The sequence below is a fragment of the Prionailurus bengalensis genome, chromosome C2 (genome assembly GCF_016509475.1).
Source record: "Prionailurus bengalensis isolate Pbe53 chromosome C2, Fcat_Pben_1.1_paternal_pri, whole genome shotgun sequence".
NCBI classification, from domain to species: domain Eukaryota; kingdom Metazoa; phylum Chordata; class Mammalia; order Carnivora; family Felidae; genus Prionailurus; species Prionailurus bengalensis.
Window position 1 is genome coordinate 2615434 of NC_057350.1, and position 27226 is coordinate 2642659.

Sequence of the window (27226 nt, forward strand, 5' to 3'; positions counted from 1 at the left end):
ACTGTCACTGGTGCCCGTAGCATTCTGTTTCAGGAGTCGTGTGGATGCATCAACCCCGCCAGTGGGCGAAGGATGCCAGAGAGCAAGCACAGGAGTGGTCGAATTGGAGGCAGACCCCGTGAAGCCCCCATGAACGGTTGGTGCAGGCGAAGGTCATCCGAAAATGCAACAACGGAGGGAAAAAGATGTCACGGGGAGGGGGGTGTCAGCCGCACCCCAAATGTCTGGCACCACCGGGGCACCGTGTACCAGTGTTGCCGAAGGGTCTATCACAGCCAGTAACTCAGAGAAGGGAGGGGAGCCCTGGCGCTGCCCGGTCAACTGCTCCCTCCCAGGAATCGAGGAGCCTGCACAAGTGGAAACACAGCTCAGGGCCGGGTTTGCCAACAGTGTTGTCGAACAAACATGGATAAACATCTTGCAAGCGAAGCCAAGCACTCAAGAGAGGAGGGTTTGGAAAAGAGAGAGGTAGAAATATACTCTGGGTGCCGGCAACCAGGGGCCGCAGCAGGCTCGAGCTTCACCAACCACCTCTCCACTGCTGGCAAGATGGACACCTAGAGTTTTCTCGAGAGAGGTTCAGGGGGTACGTGCAAGAAGGCAGGCAGAGAGTGCATAATCACGGGTGGGGTTCGGTATGTGCTCAGCCCCTGGTCGTGGGCAGGGAAGGGGACGTGCTGCATGCGGTCCTCTGCAAGCATTCTGTTGCTATTAGGACTTTTCTGGTCAGGCGTTAACGATGGTTTGGTCATCGTCAATGTCTCAAGAGAGTGTAGTAAGAAATAACCGCTGGCCACTACAGTTGAGCAAGAGGGCTCGCTAACACCAGCATCACTTGCAGCGCAGTCCAGCCTAAACCTTGACCAGCCTTTAGGTCTGCACCCCTGCTTTCAGGACACAGAGGAAGGCCACCCACAGTGCACGAGAAAACAATCGTGAGCCCGGGTCTGGGACAGTTTGCGGGCAGCTGCCCTGATCTCCTCACAAAGTTAATGTCATAAACAAGGAATGAATGAATGAATATATAAAGGATGGGGGAATGAAACATACAAATCTTGATTGGATCCTGGTTCAAAGAAAAAGTTAAAAAAAGGTCACTTGGGAAACAATTGGGACAGCGTGCATACAGACTAGATGTTAGATTATAGTACAGAAGAATTGTTTCTTTTTCCGGGTGTGACTGGTGTTTGTGTAGAATGGGGTTCAGCAGGTTTTTTCTTTTTTTTTTTTAATGTTTATTTTTGAGAGAGAGACAGAGCGTGAGTGGGGGAGGTGCGGAGAGAGAGGGAGACACAGAATCCGAAGCAGGCTCCAGTTTCTGAGCTGTCAGCACAGAGCCTGATGCCGGGCTTAAACCCACAGACCATGAGATCATGACCTGAGCCGAAGTCAGACGCTTAACCGACTGAGACACCCAGGCGCCCCATCAGCAGCTTTTTTCTTTAAAGGGCTATGTGTCCAGGGACCCCAAGACTACCCCCAGATTCCCTGATTTGCTGGGAGGATTCATGGCTGTGACTTACTATGGCAAAAGGATATAAAGCAAAATCAGCACAGGGAAAAGGCTTGTGAAGTGAGTCAAGGAGGAAGCTTCCAGAAGCTTTTCTCAGTGGGGTCACACTGAAGTCACTTAATTCCCCAGCAAAGAGCTGTGACACACATGGGAGATGTCATCTACCAGGGAGCTGGTCAGAGATCAGCACCCAAGGTTTTTACCAGGGGCTAATCACATGGGAACCCTCTGCCTGGCTTTTACAAAATTCCGACTCCCAGAGGGAGAGCAAGTGTTCAGTGTCAGCCTGTGAAAATTAGCAAAGGGAAACCTCACTCAAATGGAGTCGTGAAGCCAGAAGGGGGATCCCTACCACTCAACTTCGATTACAGGAACAGCTGTCAGTTACAGACCCGACAGGAGAAGATGTACTTGCATATCTCCCACCAGGAATTGGCCACCTGTGCGATTCAGCTAATGAGAAATCACCATCACCATGAACTCGGGCTTTCCTCCAATGGACTTTGGTTCAAAACAGCCCCTTCCCATTTCCTCCTTCTTCCCCATGAAATAAAGTTTCTCTCCTCTGTTGGACTAGCGTGTGGGGTTTTTAGTAGCTTGCTTGTTCCCAGTTGTAATTCTCTGCTATTCCTGAATAAACCCATTTTAGCTGGTGACATAATGGTTTTATTTTTAAGGTCAATGAGCCCATCGTTGATACAAATGGTTTTGGCCCAGTGAAGCACTCTCATCACAGGGTGGTAGGAACCCTCTTGACATCCACGTTCCCAGACAGCAGCCAACCGTGTATGAGCAGGAGGTTCTAAGGAAAGCAGTCAGGACTTAAGTCAACTCTTTTCTACACAGTTGTAAGATGGTAAATATTTTCAGGATTATGGGTCAGACCACTGCTACTGTGGTGCAAAATCAGCCATAGGCAACATGTAAATGATGAGCATGGCCGTGTTCCAATAAACTTTATTTTCGAAACCAGGTGATACGTGGGGTGCCTGGCTGGCTCAGTCAGTGGAGCGTGCGACTCTTGATCCTGGGGTTGTGAGTTTGAGCCCCACGTTGGGCATAGAGCTTACTTAAAAAAAAAAAACAAAAAACAGGTGGTGTGATGGATTTGGGCCATGAACCATAGTGAAGTGTCGCGATATCTGGAAGTTAATTCAATAAATAAATAAGCATGCACAGTATATAAACAAACGTGGCAAAATGTTAACAAAGGCTGACATTGGCAAAGGAGGGGTCAGGAGTACAGGTGTGTGGTGCTGTATTTTTCCAACTGTCTCAATTTTTGGATATTTCCATGAAAAAAGTTGGGAAATATTTTAGAAACTGACTTTAGAATCAGAATGTGCTTTTCCACCTGCTGTTTAGGTCCCATTGATAAACAGTGACGCAATGAACAAGACAAGGTTGGTCAATGAAGTCACACATCCATGCGCTATCCAGACAGAAGGCAGGAGACAGCCAAACCTGAAGAAAAGGACAATTTTTAAAGAAAAACTTTAGCATTCAATTTTGAAAGACAGAGGGAGACAGAGCACGAGCAGGGGAGGGGCAGAGAGAGAGAGAGGGAGACACAGAATCCGACAGAGTCTGAGCCGTCAGCACAGAGCCTGACGCGGGGCTCGAACCCATGAACCACGAGATCATGACTTGAACTGAAGCCAGATGCTCAACCGACTGAGCCACCCAGGCACCCCAAAAAGAACAATCTTAATAAACGCACAGTGTATTTGTGAGGCGAAATTTCACCAAGATCATGCAATGAAGTGCACCAATGTATAATTTTAAAATAGGCTTTACCATATATACAGCTAGTAGATGCTAGCACCTAATGAAAGGTTTGCATCAGTGTACCAGCGTACCAAAAAAATAAATGTGCTCTGTCCTAAATGCAAAATTATCCCTCTTTAGGAAACTTTTCAGTTTGCTGTGCATGGCAGGCAAGAACCAGCAATGGATACGAAGATTAGAGGCAAAGTATGATAGGGACCATGATATTTGCATGGTCTCGTAGGTACTTGGTTACAATAGGAAAGTGGTAACTTTATTCAGGATGGAAGTCAACGTCACCAGCGATGAAACACACAGATACCAGGTACCTTCCCTACGAGGCACTGAAAGGGCACAGCATCACTTTGGTGGTGATGAGAGAGGAACCCTCTAAGGGCCTGATTTACGAGGGGGGACCAGTTTAGATTTCTCAGTCAGCACGACTGGAGGGAACGTCTGTTGGGACCCAGAGCCTGATCTACAGCCCGCCGCCCCTGCACCGGGTGCCTGCTCTGGGAATGACTCCGCTAGAGGAAGACCATCTCGTCCTTGACGCACCGATCGACTTTCCTGCTCCCCGCGTTCCTTTGTGACAAAACCCGTGACTCCTGCCTACACGCTGCTCTACGATCTCCCGAGCCCTCACAGGATGTCAAAAAGGATACAAATGTGGGGGCGCCTGGGGGGCTCCATCGGTTAAGCCTCCAACTCTTGATTTCGGCCCAGATCGCGATCCCACAGTTTGTGAGATCGAGCCCCACATCAGGCTCTGTGCTGACGGTGAACAGCCTGCTTGGGATTCTCTCTCTCTCTCTCTCTGTCTCTCTCCCTCTCCCTCTCTCTCTCTGCCCTACCCTCCCTCAGGTGCTCTCGCTCTCTCAGGATAAACATTTTTTTTTTAATTTTTTTTTTCAACGTTTATTTATTTTTGGGACAGAGAGAGACAGAGCATGAACGGGGGAGGGGCAGAGAGAGAGGGAGACACAGAATCGGAAACAGGCTCCAGGCTCTGAGCCATCAGCCCAGAGCCCGACGCGGGGCTCGAACTCCCGGACCGCGAGATCGTGACCTGAGCTGAAGTCGGACGCTTAACCGACTGCGCCACCCAGGCGCCCCTCTCAGGATAAACATTTTAAAAAAGCATATAATTCTGGTAAAAACTGTTCATTCTCCAGAGCACTTCCTTCCCTGTGAAGACCGTGTTTCCTGGACAGCTGTTCTAACCCTGGTTCAAAGAAAACTCTCTTTCTTTCTTTTAGAGATTCTAAAGTTTTGTTTATCTTGTACCGACAGTGGTATTCCTGCTCAAAATGCATAACCTCAACCTGATCATGAGGAAATGTCCGCCAGGCCCCAATGAGGATCCGTCCTCAAAAAAGGTCATCTATACTCTAAAAGTATCAGGGTCCTGGGGCGCCTGGGTGGCTCAGTCAGTTGAGCGTCCGACTTCTGCACAGGTCATGATCTCACAGCTCGTGACTTTGAGCCCGCATCGGGCTCTGTGCTGACAGCTCAGAACCTGGCTCCTGCTTCGGATTCTGTGTCTCCCTCTCTCTCTGCCCCTCCCCCACTCGTGCTCTGTCTCTCTCAAAATAAATCAACATTTAAAACAAATTTTTTAAAGGAAAAAGTATCAAGGTCCCGAAAGACAAAGGTCTAAGAGCTGAGTGCCCCCACCATGTGGGAGGAACTTGGACCAGAAAGATAACTTCATGGGGACGATGGTGAATGAGTCAATTCTGTGGGTCAGCTTGTTTGCTGTAAACCAACATTCACTTCCTGCTTCTGGTAACTGCTATTTCTGCTTAGGTACAGTGCCAACACTTAGGGAAACTGCATGCGGAGTTTACAGAAACTACACAGTCTTTGGACCCTAACATTATTTCCGTGTAAAAAAGTTTTAAATATTAGAAAAAGAAAAAAAAAAAAAAAAAAGAAAGCCTGATGGGAGTTCGGGGAACAGATGTTTTCCAACTTCCATACACAGTACCGCATGAGGTCCGCCCGCGGAGGCAGAGCCCCGCCTGCCTATCTGCCCACACCCAGCACAGGGTCAGGTGGTGACAGTGTGTCAGAAGAGCTGTGAACACCTCACTGGGTACAAATTAGCAACAGAAGGGTGCTTGTGTGTTCCACAAATAATAAGGACCATTACATTGCCATACAGTATCACGTGCACCCACTTCTCATCCTTGTCCCGCTTGCGTTTTGTTTTCTAGAACGTAGAAAAACCGGTGTTCGTGGATCGTGTGTGTTTTCCTAAGTCTTGTCTTTCTTTTTTTTTATTTTTTTTTTAAATTTTTTTTTCAACGTTTATTTATTTTTGGGACAGAGAGAGACAGAGCATGAATGGGGGAGGGGCAGAGAGAGAGGGAGACACAGAATCGGAAACAGGCTCCAGGCTCTGAGCCATCAGCCCAGAGCCCGACGCGGGGCTCGAACTCACAGACCACGAGATCGTGACCTGGCCGAAGTCGGACGCTTAACCGACTGCGCCACCCAGGCGCCCCCTAAGTCTTGTCTTTCAACTCCAAGCTCAACTTGATGGAAACAGACAGGCCCTGGAGCGTGTGTGCGACATCTGTGAAGCGTGGCCGTGCGTCTGTGCTAGGACGCGTGTGTATGACGCGCAGGGAAGGTGTATCAGTTCCCCGGGGGCCGCCAGAACGAGGCGCCATAAGCTGGAGGCCAGAAGTCTGAAATCCGGGGGTCGGCAGGGCCATGGCCCCCTGGGAGACTCCAGGGGAGGATCCTTCCTGCCTCTCCCAGGCTCCTGGCGTGGCTCGTGGCTGTACTGCTGGAAGCCCCGCCTTCCGCATCGTGTGGCCCCTCCCCTGTGCAGCTGTTTCTCCCCCGTGCTGTTCCGCCATCTGTCTCTCTGTGTCTTCTGGTTTTCTTACAAGGGCAGCCATTGGGTGTAGGGCCCACCCTCCCTGATCCACTAGGAATCTCTCTTAACTAAAGACTTCTGGGAAGACCCTATCTCCAAATTAACATCACACTGCCAGTTTCCGGTGCACGTGACTTTCAGGGAGCTGCTAGCCATCCCACCACGAAAGGGGCAAAGAAGATAAGAGAAATAATAGTCGCTGCCATCTAAAGGCCGCTACTAGGCGCCTAAGACTTTATGCACACCCTTCGTAAACCTTAAAACAATGCTCCTAGGGAGGCGTGATTTTTGCCGTGTTACTTGCGAGCAAATTGGCTCCCAAGTTATCCTTCAGCCCAGAGCCTGGAAGAGACAAGGCAAAGGATACGGCCAGGCTGGCCCATGGTGCCCAGCCCGTGAGAGTCTCGCATCCTAGCTGGGACTGCTCCACAGGTGATCCGTGTGTCTGCCCTCCATGGGACCCACATCCTCAGGAGGGCTGGTGTGGCTCTGTTGCTGCCACCTTGAAATTCTTCATATGTTTTTATGTTTATTTTTGAGAGAGAGAGAGAGAGCACACAGGGGAGGGGCAGAGAGACGGGGAGACACAGAATCCAAAGCAGGCTCCAGGCTCCGAGCTGTCAGCACAGAGCCCCATGCCGGGCTCGAACTCACGGACCATGAGATCATGACCCGAGCTGAAGTCAGATGCTTAACTGACTAAGCCACCCAGGCACCCCAAATTCTTCACATTTTCTGAATGAGGGGCCCAAAGATTCGCTTTGCTCTGGGCCTGGCCAGTTAGACAGCAAACTGGCTCTACATACTGTCACAGCCCAGCCCCTCCTCCCAGACCCCCCCCCCCCCTCACCGGAGCCCCGCGCCTGCTGCCCACAGACCTTCTCTCCAGACTCAAACTCATTCACCCCTGTTTCATACCTATGCATCTTCCTCCTGTGTATGCTCTCAATTGTTTATTATAGAAAATTAGGGAAATAAGGTTAAAGGAAGGAGTCAGACATAGTCTCATGATCTAAAGGAACAGCTTTGCACACATCTGCTTATTTTCTGTGCATAAGACTTTTGTTAATTACATATTAATTAATTAATTAAACTTGCTAATTATATTAACTACACTCTACTGACAGTTTTGAAACTGCTTCTCAATAACCATACCTAGCATTTTTCCCGTGGCATTAGTACTTTCTCAAGAATATGCAGTATTCCAAAACAACACAATTCGTTTTTTCTAAAAACAAAATTTGTTTAAATAAAACTTTGGAAAAATACAGAAAATCACGGAGAACTAAGTTATTAAATGCTTGTATCCCACCCTCCGAGATGGCTACTGTTCACGGCTCAGAGAACATCCGTCAATCCCACGGCGCCCGGGCGCCACTGAGCCGCCGGGAACCGGGGTTGCCAGGGAGAAGCCTGGGACTGGTGCTTCGGCGATCAGCCGGTGGAGCCCAGAGCAGGGAAGTGGGGCCATGCCTTTCTAGAAGCGCTTCCTCCCACCTGCCCAGCCCCTTGCTATAGATGGCGGCTGGACATTGTGGTGCTTCTAAATTCTAGGATGGAGATTTTTATAAATTTTCTGTCCATCCAAGAATTTTCCTTAATGCCTGGCATTGAGTTCTCCAACTCTGGTTTTATTTTTTTTTTTTTTTAATTTACAGAAGTGTATGAGAATCGGTTATTTATTTATTGCCTCCTATGTGACAGGTATGAAGGTGAGGAACAGATCAGTGCTGCCTGTCTGCCTGCCGGGGATCCCACTAGAGACACAGGCGGTTAGTGAGAGAGAGCCTCTCGTGTGCCCAGGGCAGGTGCACCGGGCGTACCCCCCACCTGGGTCCCAGCCTTCCCTCTGATTCTGCTGACGCTTCTCCACTTAGGAACCCCCCTGCCTGCATTAGCTTACAGCAAGGCCTTCTAAGATTGTATATCTGTTCCCTCCCTTGACGCGTCTCAATTTCCTGCAGCTCCCTCCATCCCTCCGGAGGGGCTCGGGGCTGGCTCCCTTCAAGGAGCTTGGAAGTAAAGCCACAGTCCACTCAGTTTGTAGCGTCCCCAGGTGGCCAGGCCTGTGATGGGAGGCAGGACAGTGCTGCACCTGTTTTTAGGTTTACCTCCGCTATTATTTCCGTTGTTAGCAAAGATGAATTGGTAGCTGGTAAATGCTTAGTTGAGTAAATGCTACATCTTTCCTTTTCTTCCTGTGATTTCTCTCTTCCTTCTTTCTCTCTCTTTCTTTCTTTTTTCCTTCTTTCTCTCTTCTTTCTTTCTTTCTTTCTTTCTTTCTCTCTCTCTCTCTTTCTTAGGATTTCTTGGGCTAGAATTTAATTAGCAATGGATTCTGATGACAAATTTTTGCATGAGGGAACACAAGCAACCGATTAGCTCCAGAAACAGGCGTGTGGATCACCTGCCTGAGAACACCAAGAGGAAGGCAAAGGAGCTGTGTCTTGCTGAGGAAGAAGGAAGCATGAGACGTTGAGAAAAGAACCCTTTGGCTTCCTTATGCTGGGAAAGTCAGGAACCTCACAGGCGAGGCTTCACAGATTTCAAGCTGAAGTGATGTCCAAGGCCCTGGAGTGGCTCCAGGACCCTGGGTGAGGAGACCTGCTATTTGGTCTCTTTCTCTGGCTCCAGCAAGAAGGGCACCCGGGGCATCAAGGAATGAGAGATAAATGTCAGCATTTTCCAGGGCCTTTGGATAGAAAAAGTTATGCTAATTGTGGGAGAGATTTAAGCTAGTGTACTAATTACAGACAGTAATAGTAAGAACACTATCAACTCGCCCTGGGGCTGAAAACATTTTACACTTATTAACTCATTTAGAACTTTATAAAACTCAAAACCCTTGGAGATTGGTCACGAGTATTATTCCCACAGACGGGACAGGAGTTAGTCCTATGCCATCCAGCATAGGAGGGGGAAGGGGGAGGAGGGGGAGGAGGGGAGGAGGGAGAGGAGGAAAGCCCACTGAGCTGCAGGATAGGAAAAGGCAGGAGAACCGTTTTCCATTTTTGTGGAGTCAAATCTGACTGATCATACATGCATGCAGTTATGAATGAATTGTCAGATCTCCCCTTCCTCTCCCCTTACCGTTCAACCACACCTGACTTTCACCTTTCCTGAAGTTACAAACCAGGTTCTGCCCCTGGCAGGTGTCAGAAAGGCTTGTCTCCCCCCCACACCTGCTTCCAGTCACTCCCGGTTGGGGCTCTGTGTTGGGCCTACAGCAGGCAAGGCTGGGCCTGGTCCTGCACAGTCAGCACCAAGGGATGGGAGAGGCCAGTGTCCACTGAGGGTTGGGCCAGAGGGCTGGAGGGCCTGCACTTTTCTAAGAGACCAATCCTGTCCAGTCAGCCCCTAGTATGGGCCCCACCCCTCCCCCAAATAGAGTGTGGGACCCCTCCCTTCCCTGGGTGCTTGAATCTGCCCAGTCTGAACCCAAATCCTGCCACAGCCTAGCCCCTTCCTAATGCCCTCGATCTGACCACAACCCCTGCCCAGCCTGAAGCCCTGGCAGCCGTCTCCTCCCCATCCCGGGATGGCTTTGTGCCTCCTCTGCTCACACACACGAGCGCTCCATTGTGCCTCTGGGTCACAGGCTGGTGACCTCCAGAGTGGCCGGCACAAGTGGGGTGCTGGGCCAGGCCTTGCAGATGAGGGGTGCAGGGTAGTTGACTACACAGGGGGTCTGAGGCCGGGCAGGGTCTGATCTTGGACTCCGGGATGCCCCGGCAGCCTCCTGCCCCGGTCCCCAGCTCCTGCAGGTCCTGGCTGGGTACGAGTTTCTCTCCCCTCTGCCCTTCCGCAGCTGTCACCTCAGGTCCAGACAACCACCTGCCTGTGACCCGCTCCCCGCCCCCGCCCCCCTCCAACGCTGCGTCCTGCCCTGCACAGGGCAGACTCCACACGGTCCCCTACAGAGCCCACCCCAACCCCATGTGGGGCCTGACCCCAACTGCTCCTTGCAGGCTAGCCCCCACCCCATCCTGACCGGCCAGAGAAGGACGACACCACACCCACATGGCGGGCAGTGGGGGACCCAGGATGTCGCCCGCGAGACGCGCGCCCTAGGGGCAGGTAGGCGACCTGCCGAGCCCCGCCCTTGCCCCCTGCCCCTGCTCCCCGCCCCTCCAGCACCGCCCCTGCCCCGCCCCCAGGGCCCGCCCCGCCCCTAGCGTCACGTGACCGTCGCCTGCTTTAAGCTGAGCGGGCGCCTCTGCTCGGGGTTCCGCTCCGGCTGCAGCTCCTCGGCCCGCCGCCAGGATGATGTGCGGGGCGCCCTCCGCCACTCAGCCCGCCACGGCCGAGACCCAGGCCATCGCCGACCAGGTAGGAGGGAGCGGGTGGGGCTCCGGAAGGCGCTCCCGGCTGCGAGGCCTGCGGGTGCGAGCCTGCACCTGGGGTCCCCGGGGCCCCGCCTCGGTTTCCCCTCTGCGGCCGCAGGCAGGTGGTGGGAGGGTGGGCCGAGCGGGCCGGTCGGGGCCCGAGCGGGCGGAAGCACCCGGACGGCTCCTTCGGCGCCCCTCCCCTCCCCTCCCCTCCCCTCCCCGGCCGCCCCGGGCCTCGCTCAGGTGGCTCCACCACCCGACCGCAGTGCAGGCTGGTGACTCAGCCCCACGAGACCCGTGAAATGAGGAATTCGCAGGGACTGCTGCGCGAGCCCCGCCTGGGCCGCGCGGCTCCCGGCTCTGCCCCCGCAGCCCCTCCTCTCGCCGGGATCGGAGGGTCCTCTCCGGTCAGGGGAGTTGGAGCGGGTGTGAGGTCATTTGCTCCTGAATTTGGTGTGAAAGTGACCTGTGGCGGAGGTGTTGCTGCTGGCAGGCACCGAGGCGGCCAGCCGGTCTGCTGGAGGTGTCTAAGAGGACAGGGGCAGGGGGAGTCCCCACCTCTGCCCCTGGTGCTGCCTCCTTTCTGGAGCACTCTGGGGCACGCAAAGGGAGCGGTCTGTGACTGACCCCGGGTCAGAAGACATTCTGCGCCGGCCCCCGCCCCGTGAGCAGCGCCACCAGCCCCGGGCGCTTGGGCCTTGGGCCTCTGTGCCCCCTTGGCTGCAGCCCAGCCCAGCCCGTCTTTGTCCTGGTCCGTCCTGGGACCGACAGCTCCCACTCTGTAGGGAGCGGCCGGGCCTGGCAGTCGAGGCTGCGGCGTTACCTGTTCTGCCACCTGGCGCCTGGGTTTTCTTTCCATTCTTTGCCAGCGGCCTGGGGCTTTCGGCCTCTCCTGAAGCAGACAGAGAGAGAGGTGAAAGCCTCCCAAAGCCCTGGGCCGTTGTGGGGGTGGCACTCACCCCCCAGAACCACCCCCCCCCCCCGCCCCGATCCGTAAACTGTCAGCAGAGTCCATTCCCTGCAGACCTAGCGTGGCGTTTTGCACAGAGAAGGGGGCTCCAGGAAGTATGTAGACACAGGTAAGCCCCACCCTGGAGAAAGCAATGAGCACCGTGAGTTGCACAGATAAGGATCAACTTCTGCCCAAAAGCTCTACATCTTTTTTTTTTTTAACGTTTATTTATTTTTGAGAGAAAGAGACAGAGCATGAGGGGGAGAGGGACCGAGAGCCAGGGAGTTACAGAATCCAAAGCAGGCTCCAGGCTCCGAGCTGTCAGCACAGAGCTCGACGCGGGGCTCGAACTCACAAACCGCGAGATCATGACCTGAGCTGAAGTCGGACGCTCAACCGGCTGAGCCACCCAGGCGCCCCACCAAAGGCTCTACATCTTAAAACGTGGTAGGGGCACCTGGGTGACTTCCGACTTCAGCTCAGGTCATGATCTCGCGGTTGGAGAGCTTGAGCCCCGCATCGGACTCGCTGCTGTCAGCTCAGAGCCGGCTTTGGAACCTCTGCCCCCTCCCCCCGCCCCTTCCCCACTCACGCTCTCTCTCTCTCTCTCAGAAATGAATAAACATTTAAAAATAAAATAAACATGCAGTCAAGTGCATTTTACCTGCGAAGCCCTGTGCCTGCCGCCTCCGGTGTCTGGGGACACATTTGGAGGCTTTAATGCCCTCCGGAGAGGAGCCGCAAAGACACTCATGACCTCTCTAGACTAGAAGGGGAAATTTAAATCTATGACTGAACTTCGTTTAAAATTTCGAATTTTAAGAGGGAATAATTACATACAGCCTCTTCGTCAAACTGTTCGGCTGTGAACTGGAAAGGAAAACGGGGCGTCAACTCGTACATAGTTGTCATGATGGAAATTTAAAAATCACCCGTGCCTAGAACACGAAGGGCCAATGACTTGCTCCAGCACTGTCGCGGGAGCCGGTAGATTTAAGGAGCTTTCCGCACTCTATCGGTAGAGCTGACCGTGTAGAGAATGCCCCTCTCCGCTCTCAAGAACGCTCTTGCTGGAGAAGATCTGGAACGGGCGGGCGCAGGAATCCCGTTTGTAACGTTCCGTGGGAGAACTGGGCTGTGTGAGGAGGGAAGCCACTAAGTTCTCCGTTCTGTCCCCTCCCCTAGGTGAAGCCCCAGCTAGAGGAGCAGGAGAATAAGAAGTACACTACCTTTAAGGCGGTGGAGTTCAGGAGCCAGGTGGTCGCAGGGAGGAACTACTTCATCAAGGTGAGGGTCAGCCGTGGGCGGGGGGTGGGGGGGTTGGGGGGGCAGGGCCCCGCCCCTCTCCGGGGCCCTCCTCATGCAGGCTGGTCCAGCAGGGGCACTTGGGGTCAGAGGTCCTCCGGCCTGCCCCTCACTGGCCTCTCTCCTCTCTGTCCGTCTCCAGGTTCAAGTCGACGATGATGAGTTTGTGCACATTCGAGTGTTTCAGAGTCTCCCGCACGAAAACAAACCCTTGGCCTTGTCCAGCTATCAGACCCACAAAGCCAGGCACGACGAACTGGCGTATTTCTAGTTCCCGCTCTGAACATGGCCCGTCCGTGTGGTTCTGTCCTCTGTGGACACGTCTGGGGTCATAAACGGGTGCCATTTCTTCACTGGGGGTGGGGGGGGTGTCGCGCAGCTCTTCTGACTTGCGTCGGGAGAGACAAAGTCAACCCAACCGGCGATCTTAATTACTTTCAAAGAAGGCTTATATTCCCTTTTAAATACATATTTTTAAGTCTTGGCAAATTTATTCCTGCGTTTTGGGTTTTTTTGGCTTCGTCGGAAACCACAGTCCCGTACAGAAGCGTCAGGAGGCGTGAGAGTGGCGTGCTAATATGGTTGTTTGACGGCCACGTGACCGCTGTGCCACGTGGCGCCCCTCCTGGGTCACGTACTGGCCTGAGCTGGCCGGATACCTCTTCTACCTACAGAGCTGCCTCCCGGGGGAGTCGCTCAAGGTCCCCGCAAGTGGATGGTAGACCCAGGACTCCAGGAGCCTGTGCTCCAACCACAGTTCCCCACGCTCAGCTTTGACTGTGTCCTGTCTCCAGGCCTTAGTCTCCCCCATAAAATAAAAGGCTTTGGGCAAATCTGATTCTAGAGCATTAGCTCTGGATGTACTTAGACGCGCTCACACACCACCCTTACACCCCAGTAGAAACACACACGCGTGTGCAGAGGACGCCATAGATGTACGTGTACGTGTAGAATAGTTGTGAGGCCTCGCTGAGCGCCATCCACCTGGAAGGGTTCGTGAACTTAGCCTCTGAGCATCTGGGCAACGGCACATCTCCGGTTTTCGACACAGGGTCCCCGCCATGAGCGAAGGCAGTGCAGTGGTTTGCCCTGTGTCTGTTTTGCAAATAAAGAGCACGCGCATCGTTGCAAGAGTAGGGGCTGAGACGTCTGTGTGGTTCAGGTCATGGCAGAAAACCGTCCCCGAGGGTTCGAGTTGGTCTCAAATCACCACACCACTCTGCATCGGCGGCGTGTGGCGCTTGGTGGCGGGTCGGCAGTGCAAGGCGCGGGCTGTCCAGATCGCGAGGGAAGGAAGAGCACACCGGGTCGCAGGGTGAGCAAGCAGCTTGAAAGCGGCAAGAAGAGGGGCGCCCGGGGGGCTCAGTCGGTTGGGCGTCCGACTTCGGCTCAGGTCGTGATCTCACGGTTCGTGGGTTCGAGCCCCGCGTCGGGCTCTGCGCTGACGGCTCGGAGCCTGGAGCCTGCTAGGGATTCTGTGTCTCCCTCTCTCTCTGCCCCTCCCTCTGCTCTCAAAAATAAACATTAAAAAAAAATTTAAGTGGCAAGAAGAACACCTTAATGCCAGCTGTGTGTGTCCCCATCTCCATTCTTAAACTAGAAGAATGAAGAGTTTTCCCAACAGGCTCTTGTTCTTGGTAGTGAAGCAATTTGGGGTTGAAATGAAGACCTAACGGAGAGAGAGGAGAGAGAACCCCAAGCAGGCTCCACAGTGTCAGCACAGAGCCCGACGCGGAGCTCAATCCCATGAACCTTGAGATCACGACCTGATCCAAAAATCGAGAGTCTTGAGGCTTAACCAGCTGAGCCACCCAGGTGTGCCCCTCCCCCCACTTCTAAGAGTTATTGATACATTAGCAATGTCGTGCCTCAGTAAGTCACAAATATTTTCTCCAAGTTGTAATTTGTTTTGAGTCCTAGATTAAAAGCCCGTCTCCAGACCCAGACTGTAGAGAAACTCACCCGTTCCTCTAGAATTTTAATTTTTTAAATTTTTTCTTATGGATTTGGAGAGAAATAGCAAGTGGGGAGGGGCAGAGAGAGAGAGAACCCCAAGCCGGCCCCAGTGCGGGGCTCGAACTCCACGAACCATGAGATCATGATCTGGGCTGAAGTCAAGAGTCGGGACGCCGTCTGAGCCACCCAGGCGCCCCTAGAATTCTAGTTTTTTTTCCAGCCCTTGTATGCTGGAGCCACGGCCCTGCTTGTGCAAGGACAGAAAATGTGCATTAATGCCATTTCCGGGCAGCTCCGTTAGGGCCTCCGGGGCACCCCGCCTGGTAATGACGAATTAGTGACACCGCCGATTGTGTCCAGCGCACAAGTGACATCGGTTATCTGTTCCTCTATCTCCAGGCCAACGTGCGTCTGCTCCCTTGTGAGCCGGCTGGCCGGATCTGTGCCGGCACCGGGCTCCGGGAGCACTCCGAGACCGGGTGCTGCGGGGTGTGCTCCGAGCTGGGGCGGCTCTGCCAGGGCACGCACAGCGCACTGACCTGTTCAGCCCGAGCGGGGGCGCCGGGTCAGGCCTTGGGAAGAGTGACATTCGCCGAGAATCCCGGGCGGAGGAGAGGGGCCTCAGCTGAGGACAGCGGGGGGGGGGGGGGAAAGGTGCCCCCCTGCTGGCCCGGGGAGAGGGTGCTTGGTCCCACCCGGGGAGCATGAGGACTGGGGTCTGACTCCCAGCGGTGGGACCGGTCCCTGTAGCAGCCTTCTCGGTCCTGGAGAAACACAGCACTCGGCAGTGAGTGGAAGAGGAGGGCTTAGTAAGGGCCCCCCGCCCCCGCGCCTGTACGCGCACTCGCTCGCTCGCTCGCTCTCAAAAAAGGATGAAAAATTCTATAGTGAAGTGGGCAAAGACCTGAACAGCCACGGCAATCTGTAACACGTCCACACAATGAGAAGAGCAGAGTGAAACCACAGTGGGTGCCGGTCTCTGTCCTGCCCCACAGGCAAACGTCCGGACCTGCTAACCCCACCGCGGGCCGGGAATGCAAACAGGTACAAGCCCTTCGCAGACACCCGGGTGACCTCTCGGGACTACGCGGCACGCGCCCTTCCCGCTGGCGCTCCCCCGCACGTGGGTCTGTGAGCCCGGATTACCGGTGCGGATATTTCGGTCATTCACTTCCCCGACTTGGCCACGGGCACGGGGTCCCCAGTGGCTGGCACCGGGCAGGCAGTTGAGACAGTGACCAGATAACGCAGGAGGCTGTACTTCTTCTCTAACTCGGGGCTTTCTCGGCTCACCTCTGCAGGGCCTGGGACTGGGCCCCCCTCGCCTGTCCGTCCCGACCCGCCCTGGCCTCTGCCGTGGCGGCTCTGCTCCAGCGTCCAGCCCAGTGGGGCCCACACCTGCCCGAGGCCAGGCAGCACACCTCAAAAACCCAGGGGTGCCCGCCCCTGTGGGGTGAACTTTGACCAATTGGAGAAGACGGGAGAGATGCCCCCGCTTGACCACCTGGCCAGCTAGGTCACACGCTGCCATGCATCTTCTCCCCCCTCTCCCTGCCTTGTCCCTTTTCCTGTTCTTACCTGTCCCTTGAAAGGGCACCCCCTCCCCCCGTACCACTTAGTGCAAGGGTGGGGCCCGGGCTCCCTTCCAGGAACTCGGCCTGAGGGAGCCCCGGCCGGTGTGGTCTCCAGGGTGGGGCCTGCACCCGAGGCCAGGCTTCCCACCCTCCCCAGGGGACGTCTGCGGCAGGAATCCTCCTGATGGTTGAGGTTCAAGGCCGTGCGTGTCCTCTGCTGGACATCTCATGCGGAGTATCAGAGAGGGAAAGGTGACCGTGTCGGGACTCACTGGGCTTCACCCCCATCCCCATCACAGGAGGCAGTGGGTTGAATAATGTCCCCCCGGGATATCCCTGGCCCAGTGCCCGGAGCCTGTGGGTGTTATCTCACAGGGCAAGGGGACTTGTCAGATGTGATTAAGCTAAGGGTCTTGAGCTGGAGAGGAGATCCCGGACTCTCTGGGGCCCCAAGGTCATCCCGGGGTCCTCAGAAGAAGAGGCAGGGGTCGGGGTCAGACTGAAGCCACACCACAGCTGTGAAGTCATGAGGGCCCCTCTAAAGTCTGGAAGAGGCTGGGCACATTCTCCCTGGAACCTTCCAGAGGACCCAGCCCCGCCCACCTATTTGCACAAGTCTGATCTCCAGAGTCGCTTTAAGCCACTGCATTTGTGGAAGTGTGCCACAGCAGCCACAAAGGGTCGTCCACCAGGAGGGCCTTGCGGGCCAGCTAAGGGGCACGGGAGTCAGCAGGGGGGTGGAGAGGCGGAGTTTGAGGTGTTCCAGACATGAAGCAGATCCCTCGTTCTCTTCCACCCTTCTCCTGCTTTTCCTTCCAGGGCAAGGGGCCTGGCATTCTGCAGACTGCCTGGGGAGCTACTCACAAAGGTGTGGGTGAATCACAGCGGGAGCACAGTACCTGCCCGGCCTGCAGGACCGGCTGTCACCACCCAGGTGTGAAGGGATTGAAACCCAGGAGCAGTGACATTCATCAGGGATGAGGCTGGTCCTTGGACTCTATCGGGGGCTGGGGGCGGGGCCTGAGAAAGGGAACCCACCCTCCTGGGATCCCTGCCCGCAGGAGGAGCTTAGAGGCCAGCCCCCAGGGCACAGAACAGAGTGGGTGGGACAAGGGGACCTGGGCCACCGTGGGTGGGTTGGGCAATCTCTTTCCCTTAAGACACACGTGTTTACGGCCTCAGCTCCCATGCTGGGCTGGCTGGCTGGTGGCAGGGGCTTCGGGCACCAGGGGATAATTAACGGGGGGTTCCTGAGGCGGGAGGAATCACTGCACTTCAACACCATGGCCAGAAAAAGATTTATTCACGGATAATCGTAAGTCAGTAGGACCAGCACACAGACACGGCCCCTACAGCGCCGACAGGGACTTTACAAACACGCGCACAGGACGGAGGGCTGGAGACCCCAGCACTGGAGAAACCACCCCCTGGCCCTCCCCCGCAGCCGGGCCCCAGGGGCAACGTGCTCAGACCCGAGGGGGTCACACAGCCTCCACAGTCTGAGTTAATTTCCAGGAAGGCTCAGGCCAGCACCCGCTGGGCTCTGAGTCAGCACCTCAACCCTCCTGTCCGCCCAGTCTTGCAGTCATTGGCTGGAATCCCAACTAAAATTCGACATCAGAAAGTATGCAGCTATAAAGCCAAAAGCACTCAAAACATCCACACGCTCTTCATCTTGGAGCCTACACGTTGTACGTTAGGAATTCACTTTCAGTTCCCCAAACAGGAACATCTGTGCTACCCGTCAGGACAACAGGCCCACACGCTTTGAGGGGCGCACCAAGGCACCTTTCGCTCCCCACCTGTGCTCTTTGGGACGTCCTGAAGGCCGCTGCCAAGCCCGCCAATTCTCCCTTTCTGCCCCTCTCCCCCGCCCCGCCGCACTCACCCGCTCATGCCGGGAGCCGAGTCCCGCACGAGAAACGAAATGTAGTGGCTCTCTGGAGCCAGAGGCCCTGTCCCGCCCTGTCCCACAGCTCGGAACAGTGTGGGGGTGGGGTGCGCCCCGCTCCCTCCCCGGAGCCGGGCTCCGCGGAGCAGACAGAGGGTGGTAGGCCCTCCTCACCGTCAGCCCCATTCTGCTGCACCCTTGCCATCCGGCTCCCCAGGACACCTGCAGGGCAACGAGGGACGGCCGGGACAGGGAGTGGTCAGGGGCTTCAGGAAGTCTCTTCCCACCAGAATGGGCTTCCGGAGGCAGAAGGTGGAAACTTGCCCACCGTGGTGTGGGGGCTGCCCCACCTAGGGCTCATCTGCAGCCAGGGTTCAGCGACGGAACCAAGTGGCCTGCTCTGAGCACAGGGCTCTGCTCTTCTGGGACAGCAGGAAAGCTTCTAGAACAGCTGTTTACTCTGCCAGAATTTAAAGAGAAAATTCTAGGAAGAACTTTCCGTTCATACAAAGCTTGGAAATATTCTCGAAGTCAGAACTAAAGTTAACTCGTTAAACTCCGTCTTAAGCAAAGGAACATGTGGTGGGTGGTGTCTGTGAGCACGACCTCTTAAGACAGGCAGGAATGTGGTTTGTAAGACCCTGTGCTTTGGTCAGAGTCTCCCCTCAGTAAGACAGGAAATGTCCTGCACCGAGAATCACCTGCAGAAGTCCACGGGGAGACTCATGCACCAGAAGCCCGGGATTTTAGGAACCTGGCCAGCCTGGGACACAGACCCCGAGGCCCAGTGCCTGTCACTAGCACTAGAGCCCCGTGCACTACGCCACGGGGTGGCGATGTGTGCAAGCTCTAGGGGCCTGCCCCGCCCCCTGCCGGCAGAGGGTGGAAGTGCAGGGCTGGATTCTGCAACCGGTGGGGGGGGGCGTGAGGGGGGGTGGAGGGGGCTCTATAAACAAGCACTCAAGGTTCTTGACACTTTTCACCCTCAAAGGCCCCCCGACCACCCGACCGCCCCTGCCACAAAGCGACTGCAGCACACACACACACACACACACACACACACGCAACACCAGCTCCCTGGCCACATGTGTGCACTTGGGTCACTGTGCTTTGAGGGTCCAGCCTGACCAGCACCCTCGGGGCAGAAATGAAGCGGGAGGTCTCCTGGGCTCCCAGAGCTGCCCTCCCAGGGATGGGGGTCCTTCTGAGTGCCCACCCGGCACAGGCATCTAACGTGTTCCCTGTGAGCACACGGGACCCGGCTCTGAAGGAAGTCCTAATGTAAACAGTTCACGGAGTGACGGGATGAGAGAAATCACCTGCAGCCGGTCGGCAGGAGCTGGTGTGGAATGAACACGGGTGGGCTTGGTGGCCACGCCCCTCTGGGGGCAGAGTGGCGTCTGGGGGCCCCGCGGCTCCCATGAGACTCAGACAGCCAGGACCCCACTCGCAGCATCCTGGCCTGCACCCTCGCCCCTCTGCCCACTCAAACTTCCTTCCCCGCCTTCCGGCCCAGGCAGGTGCTAGGGTGGGCGGTTCCTACAGAAACCCTGTCCCATGGGGACATGTGCACGGGGACCCCAGCAACCTGCTGGGGGGCAGAGAAGGAAGACAGAGATTCTGGCTATTCTGGTGCCGGAATCCAGAGTGCTCACAAGTGCCTGTGATTCAGGCAGACGCAGCCCCGATGCCCTGGGGCAGGTTGGTCCCATCAAAGGGCAGGAGGGATAAAGGAGGGGGCGTGCTCACAGCGCAGGTCCAACAGCTAGAACGCTGTCACCTCCTTTACTGTACATTTCAACTAGCAGTGAACGTGAGGTCCAGCAAGGAGGGAATGGCAGTCAGGAGTGGCCTTGGGACACCCAGTGAGGCCAGGGCCCCGCCCGCCTGGCCCTGCCCCACCTGCCTGCTCCCCAGAGGCAAGGATTCACCCTTCGGGGGCTCCATCACACAGCATTACTTTCCTGGACGATGAAGGTGGGGAGGAGGGGGATTCTGCATCGACACGGGGACTCCGGCATCATGTTGCTGGCGGGGCGCCCTGGCCTCCGTTCTGAACACGAAAAGCACGCCAAACCAGGCTCAGTCCATTGTAAAGTTAGACGACATTTAAAAAATTGGTTCCGACAAGGTCAAGAACAGCACAACAAAGCATCATTTTTACCATTGCTGACATACATTTAAAAATAACGCAGATTACCACGATGACCTTAGCAAGACTTGGCAATGATTTGAAAATGGTTTTAAAAAAAGAGTAGTTTGTAATTCATCTTTAAGGCCTACAGAAGCTTTGAAAAACCATATTGAAATCTGTACTCTGGTAATAAGCAGGCGACTTAGGACTGATACACTTCTCATTTTAAAATATATAATTATTACTTTGCATGTTACTAAACTATGGGAAGTAAAAACAAAGATTTACTCTAATTTGGACCCAACCTATGTAAAAAAAAAAAAAAAAAGAAAGAAAGAAAGAAAGAAAAACCCGCTGCTAGTGACCACGGCTGACCTCTGGGTGGGAAATTCTAAGCACAGACAAGCCAGGGCCTGCGTGTCTGCGCAGGACCCCGCCCAGGATGGCAGTGGGCTCAGCAGCAGCACGTGGCCAGCGCAGCTCGCTGGGAGAAGCTGCTGTGGTTTCTACGGGAGCCCCGCGCCCTGCAGGGGCTCTTGGGATGCCGGGGTCCCGCTGCTGGGGGCGAGGGCTCAAGACCCCACCGCTCCCAGCGGTCGGGGCTTCTCGGTCGGAGGAACTTGGGAGGAGAACGTCCGAGATCCAGCCAGAAAGCTCACAGTTTCGCAGGAAGTTTAGGGGCGGAATAACTATCGTTCTATGTACAGTTGGGGGAAGTAAAAGCATCAAGTGTAACACGAAGCCTGAGCCCCTGAAATAAAACTTAAAGAACAGAGGATCGGCGTCTGCAGTGTTCCCAAGGCCATGGTACACACAGAGTAAGCCCCTACGCCCTACACGGTATCCTCACGGTGGGTTTTCCACCATCTCGTCGCAGAGAGATACCATGGCCCGTGCACGGGCTGCCGGGTGCTAACGCACGAGAGCGGACACTCAGGACGTGGACAGACTGGGAAGAAAGAAGAGCAGGCGGAACGGCATGGACGCTGGTATTTCTTTGTTTCGGGGAGTTTGCAACAGAGTGAACTCTGCCCTACCCAGGAGGTGGCAGTGGATCCTGGGGACACTGGCCCTGCTGCAGAGGACAGCGCGGGCTGCAGGAGAGGACCCGCCTGCGGGACGGGGAGGGGGCCCCCCCACTCTGCAGGCTCTGTCCCCTCCCGGCCGCAGGCTCCTGGGGGAGGCAGACCTCTGCTCTCCCCAGGGCGGCGCGGAGAGGGGCACCCTCGCTTGCAGCCACGCCTGGGGGTGCCCCGGGCAGTAGACGCCTGGCCTGGTGTCACAGCCCGAGGCGTCTGAGAGCTGCTAGCCCGGCGCTCTGCCCCGGCCCCTCCCCCGATCTGCCAACACCCTCTCCTCGGAGGAGGGGCTCAAGCTGCGGCTGCCTTTCAGGGGGCCTCGCGCACCCCGGCTTCCGGTGGCACGGAAGGCAGGACTGAGCGGGCAGGGGCGAGCGCACAGGGTGACTGGCTCGTGGGGTTAAATATGCCAATGGTATCCACGGCCCTCTACCCGTCTCTGCACAACCACGTGGCACGAGGCATCTGTCGCCAGCCAAGGGTGGCAAGCGCGCAGACGTAACCCGGCGTGCCAGAGACCAGGTGAGGTTTCCGGCAGGAACACAACGGGCCAGTCTCGCCACGGGCTGTTCCAGCCTCGGGAGCCCTTCCTCATCCCCGGCGCGCATCCGGGCCAGCTGGTCTCGACCTGTTCCCGCAGTGACGCAGTCCCCGGCGACCTACCCCACAGCTAGGTGACAAAAGAGACTTCTCAAGCAGGAACAAAGGGGGTCGGGTCACAACGACAACAGAGGCATTTGGCAGGATTCGCCCAGACGCAGATGGTTAAAACCCAACTCTTCCTCAGGGATGCACAGACTCCAGGACTTTCCCCGGCCCTCGCCCGCCAGGGATGGGACGCCGCCGGGGGGCCGCCGGGGGGCCCATGGGGAGTGGGGTTCCCGGGAGGCCCAGGAGCCCTGGGGGACAGGGAGCTGGGTTCCCCGAATTACAGATTTCTGTGATGGCTTTGTGACTTTTAAAAAGCACGACCAGCACGTTTTCACAATTAAGACCGGTTGAGGCTGGACACTCACGAAAGAAAAAAATATCAAGTTTCGGTCACGGCTCTAAGGCAGATGCTACGTTTTCACAGGGACGACGATGGAGACACCGACACGCTGTGCATTGGGAGGTGGCACGCGGGCCCTCACAGCACCGCGGCCTGGACCACGATCTCCGGGTTCTCGATGTCCTTCTTGCTCTGGACCATCCTCAGCTCCAGCTGCGACGGGCTGGGCTTCAGTCCTCCCCCTGCCTGGGCTGCAAGATGAAGCGTGGGTGACAGGGACAGACCAGAAGGCACTCCAGTTTCGTGCCCCCTTCCCTCGCCTGAGCCCTGACGGTCCGTGTCCCCTCTGGGGCTCCCGTGTGGGGCACGAGCTCCGCAGGCTAGCAGAGGAGGAGGGAGCCCCGGGACCCCGCCGTCGGCTCCCTCCCTCCCGCCTCCCCCCTCCGCTCTCGTTGCCGGCTCCTCCCCGCTCTGCTCTCAGTGCAGTCCCCCTGCCCCCTCCGCTGGTGGGCTCGGGGGCCCAGCCAGGAGGTACCTTTTGCACACGCGATGGTCCGCTGCAGAACGTGATGCATGGCCGACAAGGTCTTCTCACAGGCCACCTGCAGGGCGGGAGACGCGCACACGTGGTCAGTGCTGCCCAGGGCCCGGATGGGATTCTCCGTTCACCCAGACCCTGCCTCCGCCCCGAGATAGCAGGGCACTGGCTTTACCGTCACATGCTCCCCATCAACCTTCCCTGGAGAGCTGAGCAGATGCCTGCGTACTAAAACTAACCACCTTCCTCCAGACCGTGCCCTCTAGGGGAGGGCTGGGCTCTAGCACTCCTCGGTACTGTCTGCCGTGCAGTAGACGCTTAATAGGTGTTTCTGGAAGGAATGAGTTGTAAAGAGTCTTCATCAAAAATGACTCCTACCCCAAAGTTGGCCAAGGTCACTGCTTACTGGCACCTCAAAGTCAAAGACCCGGGCTTAGCAGGAGCCGGGGAAGCGAGTGGAACCCCCTCCCGCCCGACCCGGGGATGTGCCGAACCCGGTCTGGCCTCAGGTGGCCCAGCAGCAAGGTCTCCACTGCGCACCAGATGGCCAAGGTGCCCTGTACCAGAGGAAGATCCCACGGCTGCCAACGGCAACAGCAGGTCTGTGCTCCCCCTGGTCCCTGGGGGGCGGGGGGGGCAGGCAAGGACACAGCAGGTCTGTGCTCCCCCTGGTCCCTGGGGGGGGGGGGGCAGGTAAGAGGGGCAGGGCTCCGGTCCAGCCCTGCGTCTCACAGACAAGCTAGTTGATGGGATGGGAGGGGCGTGCCAGCCTCCGGCGGGTAGAGGCAGCTTTGGGGGCATCCACTTCCAGATCCCGACCTGGGGCTCCTCCTTCCCTCGGTGGACCCAGCACAGACGGGGGCATGGCTCCTCTCTAACCACCCTGCACGGCTGCCCTTCCCGAGCACATTCCAGAGACGGGAGGCAGGCCCTGACGGCCACCAAGTAAGTGGAGAAGGAAATAACAGAGGGGCCGGGGACAGCCTCGTGCACAGCTGTCCACTTGCGTGGTTCCAACGACGTTGAAGGAGGCCACGGCACGATCTGACGTCACGAAGGAACTTTCCTGCACGCCATGCAGATCGCAGCCATCACTCCTGAGCTTAACCACGGGGGCACGCGGCCCCCGCCACCCCACACCCCCATTGACAGAATCGGTAGCAAGGTATCTGCTCGCCCAGCAGAGCCCGCACACAGTGGCTTTATCTCCGTACAAACGCATCTGTGGACGTTTACACACAAAGCAAGGGATGGGGGAGGGACGGACAGACGCGCAGACAGTGCCTGACAAGAGCTGAGCCCCTCTGCAAGTCTGACTTCGGAGCCCTGTCCCTCACGCCCCCGAGGGGGCTCCCAGCCTCTGAGTCTCTCGACTCACCGGGGCCATGACATCTTAGGACCAACTTTCACCGGCTGCTCTCTGGGAGACGTTCCTAGTTCCGGACCTACCGAGGCTGCGGTAACCCCTCCCAGGCTCCGCCTTCCCGGGGCTCACACCTGCTCCGCGGCCCGACAGGCCGACTCCAGCGTGTGGTACACGGGTGACCTGTTTGAGCCCCCACAGAACCCAGTTGGTCCCCGATGGGGGCAGGGCGGGGGCGCGTCCTGCTGACCTTGAGATTGTTGGGGTGCTTGTGTGTCCATGCCAGGAGCATGGCAGCAAAGAGGTCCCCGGTGCCCACGAAGACCGCGTCGACCTTGTGCATCTCCATCCGGATGCGTTCCGTCACCACAGAGCCATCGGGGTTCCCTGGAGGAGAGCACAGCCGATGGGCCCCGAGACCCTGGGCCAGCAGAGAACGAGCCCCTCGTCTGGGAGCCAGCCTGCCCTCCCCCCCGCTCCTCCCCCTCATGGTGGCAGGGAGGGCTAGTGTCGCCTGTCACGAGGGAGGGAGTAGACGCCAGAACCCCTAGCAGGATGGCCCGGGGCGAGAAGAACCGCACAGCTGGGCGTGAGGGACCAGCACGTGTGACCGGGTGCAGAGGGAGCCCCAGCCTGGCACAGTAACAAGGGCACCGACAGCCGTGGGGGCCGTGAGCTTAATGAAATGGTATGGGAGCGCACAGGGCATGCGCGGGTGTGCACAGGGGCACATGGGTGTGCATGTAGGCGTGTGCGTGGGTTTGCGCACAGGGGCATGCTCTCCCGAAGACACAGAGGGAGTGGTGAGAGAGCTCTATGCTCTCTGGGGCAGCGGGTGTGACCCCAGCCTCCTGTGTCATTTCAGCACCCCGCAGAAAACACCAACCCAGGCGGTATTTATGTGAACCGACAGTCGACAGGTGAGGCCGCACAGGCGCCCCCGGCTCTGTGGGAGGGGACGGTGTGGACGCCTGGTTCCCCAAGCCCCGGGCCCTAGCCGGGCCATCCACGTGACCCTGAGCCTGTAAGACAGACGCTCCCCTCGAGCCGACGGCATGTCACGGGTACGGAGAGCTCGCCGCTCGGTGACCGCGGGGAGGCCTCCCGCACCTCGACTCACAGAACCCTCTCTCGGTTTCTGTTCTCAGTGTGTTTAGGGGGTGACAGGAGTTCAGGACACCGACCGCCTGCTGAGTGAGGCCCGAATTCTCTTCCCTACGGAGCCTAAAGCCAGGGAGGCCTCCAGGAACCCGCGGCGAAGAGGCAGGAGGGAGCCAGGGTCGCAGGACTTACGGATCCTCTGGCTCCCCAGCGCGATCAGGTAGTCGCTGCCCCTCGGGGAGGGCAGGTCAGAGCTGGTGATGACCACCGTGTCGGGGCCCATGGCGTGCAGCACGTCCATCACCTGCCGGAGCACAGGACTGCGTCAGCCACGCCGCGGACCCCTGCGCCAGGGCTCCCAGCAGCCCGAGCAGTCGGGTCCGACCGGCGGGAGGACGCCCTTCTACGGGGTCTGACTTGACGGAGTGGACACCAGAGGCCGAGAACACGAGGAATGGCGCCCGGGTTCCGCCTGCCCCCCGCCAGCCCGGGCGTGCCGAGTGGCAGCTTTGGCCGCTTAGAGCCACCACCCCGATTCCCTCCCACGAGCACACCTGCCGGGCCCCACACTCTTCCTGTGCCCACATTCCAGAGGAAGGCGTCAACCAGGCCCCAGACCGGCTGTCCTTTCTCATCTGGCTCCAGGGCGGCAAAACCAGGCCCACCATCAGGCTGTCACGTCCTGTCCACTCTGGGAAGGCACTTGTTCCCTCACTTGTTCATTCAATGAAGCTCTCCCGCTGTGTGCCCAGCAACACGCTGGCGGCTGGAGGCTCCCCGGCCTCCCACGACACACACGTTGGGACAAAATACCCGCTGGGCAAACCGGGGGCTCGGGAGAGCACCAGCTACACTGGAGAGGGGTGCTCCTCTCACCTCCGTGGGGGCAACGCCAGCTAAGCCCCTCGGGCCTCCCGCCCCGCACGGCTCACTGTGGGAAGCTGGGAAGGCTCTCGTATGGACCCTGAAGCGTGCGTAGGCGTTCAGAGCGTCTGATCTTGGCCCAGTGTGGACCCCGAGTCAGGCTCCCTGGCCCAGGAGAAGCCTCCCGAGTCCCAGCACGTGGCTACGTCCCCCCCTCGTCAGCCCGGGGCCTGCGGGCTGGGGAGAAGACAGGCCAGGGGGTCATGTGACAAGGAACAAGCTTTCTGCAAGTGGCTTTTCCTTCCCTCCTTGTACAAGGGCCTCAGAGCTGGGCTGGTGACCGTGCCGGCAGGCACCCTCCACTCCAGAGTCTGGGGCAGGCTGTGGGAGACGTGTCCCTGCCACACACGTGGAGCGTGTCTCCTACCCGGCCCCCACCCTGCACGAGGCACCACACAGGCACACACCGGGAATGCCCTGCAGTCCTCGGAGCACACGGGCGCACAGCAGAGGAGGGTCACCTGTGACCCCAGACCACCTGCTCTCCTGTCCCGGTGTCACCTGACTCTGAGGCCCCCGGGTACTGTCCCATCTCAGAGCGAGACCCTCAGAGCAGAGGAGGGCACCCTCTTCCCCTTGCCACAGTGAGCCCTCTGCACATTGGGGAAACAGAGGCCCCACAGCCCCTCGGGCCCGGGTGTGGCCAGGACTAGACCTGGTGCTCGGATTTGTTTCCTGGATGATGGAGAGAGCGTGCGCGCCTGATGAGGCCCCGCCATGACGGGGCGAGGGCCCTGGTGTGCGGGACCCGGGTCTGCTGCTGGGACACGTGGCCCAGGACTCCATGTGAGAGGTTAAACGACAGACAGGCAACAAGTTCTACAGGGGAAAGCTTTGGAGAGGAAACCTTGCCTACCTCACTTCCAGCTGCCCCTCCTGTCAGCGGGCCCTGTGGCTTCCAGACGTGGCCAGCCAACCCC

At 57.3% G+C, this 27226-nt stretch overlaps 2 protein-coding genes across 2 annotated transcripts in view; one reads left to right on the plus strand and one right to left on the minus strand.

Annotated features, from left to right (window-relative positions):
- The first annotated feature begins 10334 nt into the window (after positions 1-10334).
- On the plus strand, positions 10335-13248 carry CSTB (cystatin B). Its single transcript, XM_043593482.1, has 3 exons — positions 10335-10499; positions 12636-12737; positions 12898-13248. The coding sequence occupies exons 1-3, from the start codon at positions 10434-10436 to the stop codon at positions 13024-13026; spliced, it is 297 nt and encodes a 98-aa protein (XP_043449417.1). The 5' UTR covers positions 10335-10433; the 3' UTR covers positions 13027-13248.
- Positions 13249-17571: 4323 nt separating this feature from the next.
- PDXK (pyridoxal kinase) overlaps positions 17572-27226 on the minus strand; it is a 32638-nt gene continuing 22983 nt past the window's right edge. The window contains exons 8-11 of the mRNA XM_043593489.1: positions 25575-25686; positions 24532-24668; positions 22916-22982; positions 17572-22631 (exon numbers count right to left, since the gene is read on the minus strand). Coding sequence (XP_043449424.1) covers positions 22519-22631; positions 22916-22982; positions 24532-24668; positions 25575-25686 — 429 coding nt within the window. The 3' untranslated portion in view covers positions 17572-22518. The remainder of the gene's footprint in view (positions 22632-22915; positions 22983-24531; positions 24669-25574; positions 25687-27226) is intronic.

What these genes read in the sequence shown, in the direction of transcription:
- CSTB (XM_043593482.1), top strand. Translation starts at nt 10,434, where the DNA reads ATGATGTGCGGGGCGCCCTCCGCCACTCAGCCCGCCACGGCCGAGACC. An exon ending in CCCAGGCCATCGCCGACCAG is followed by an intron (nt 10,500 to 12,635) that starts GTAGGAGGGAGC and finishes CCCCTCCCCTAG; the next exon opens with GTGAAGCCCCAGCTAGAGGA. An exon ending in GGAGGAACTACTTCATCAAG is followed by an intron (nt 12,738 to 12,897) that starts GTGAGGGTCAGC and finishes GTCCGTCTCCAG; the next exon opens with GTTCAAGTCGACGATGATGA.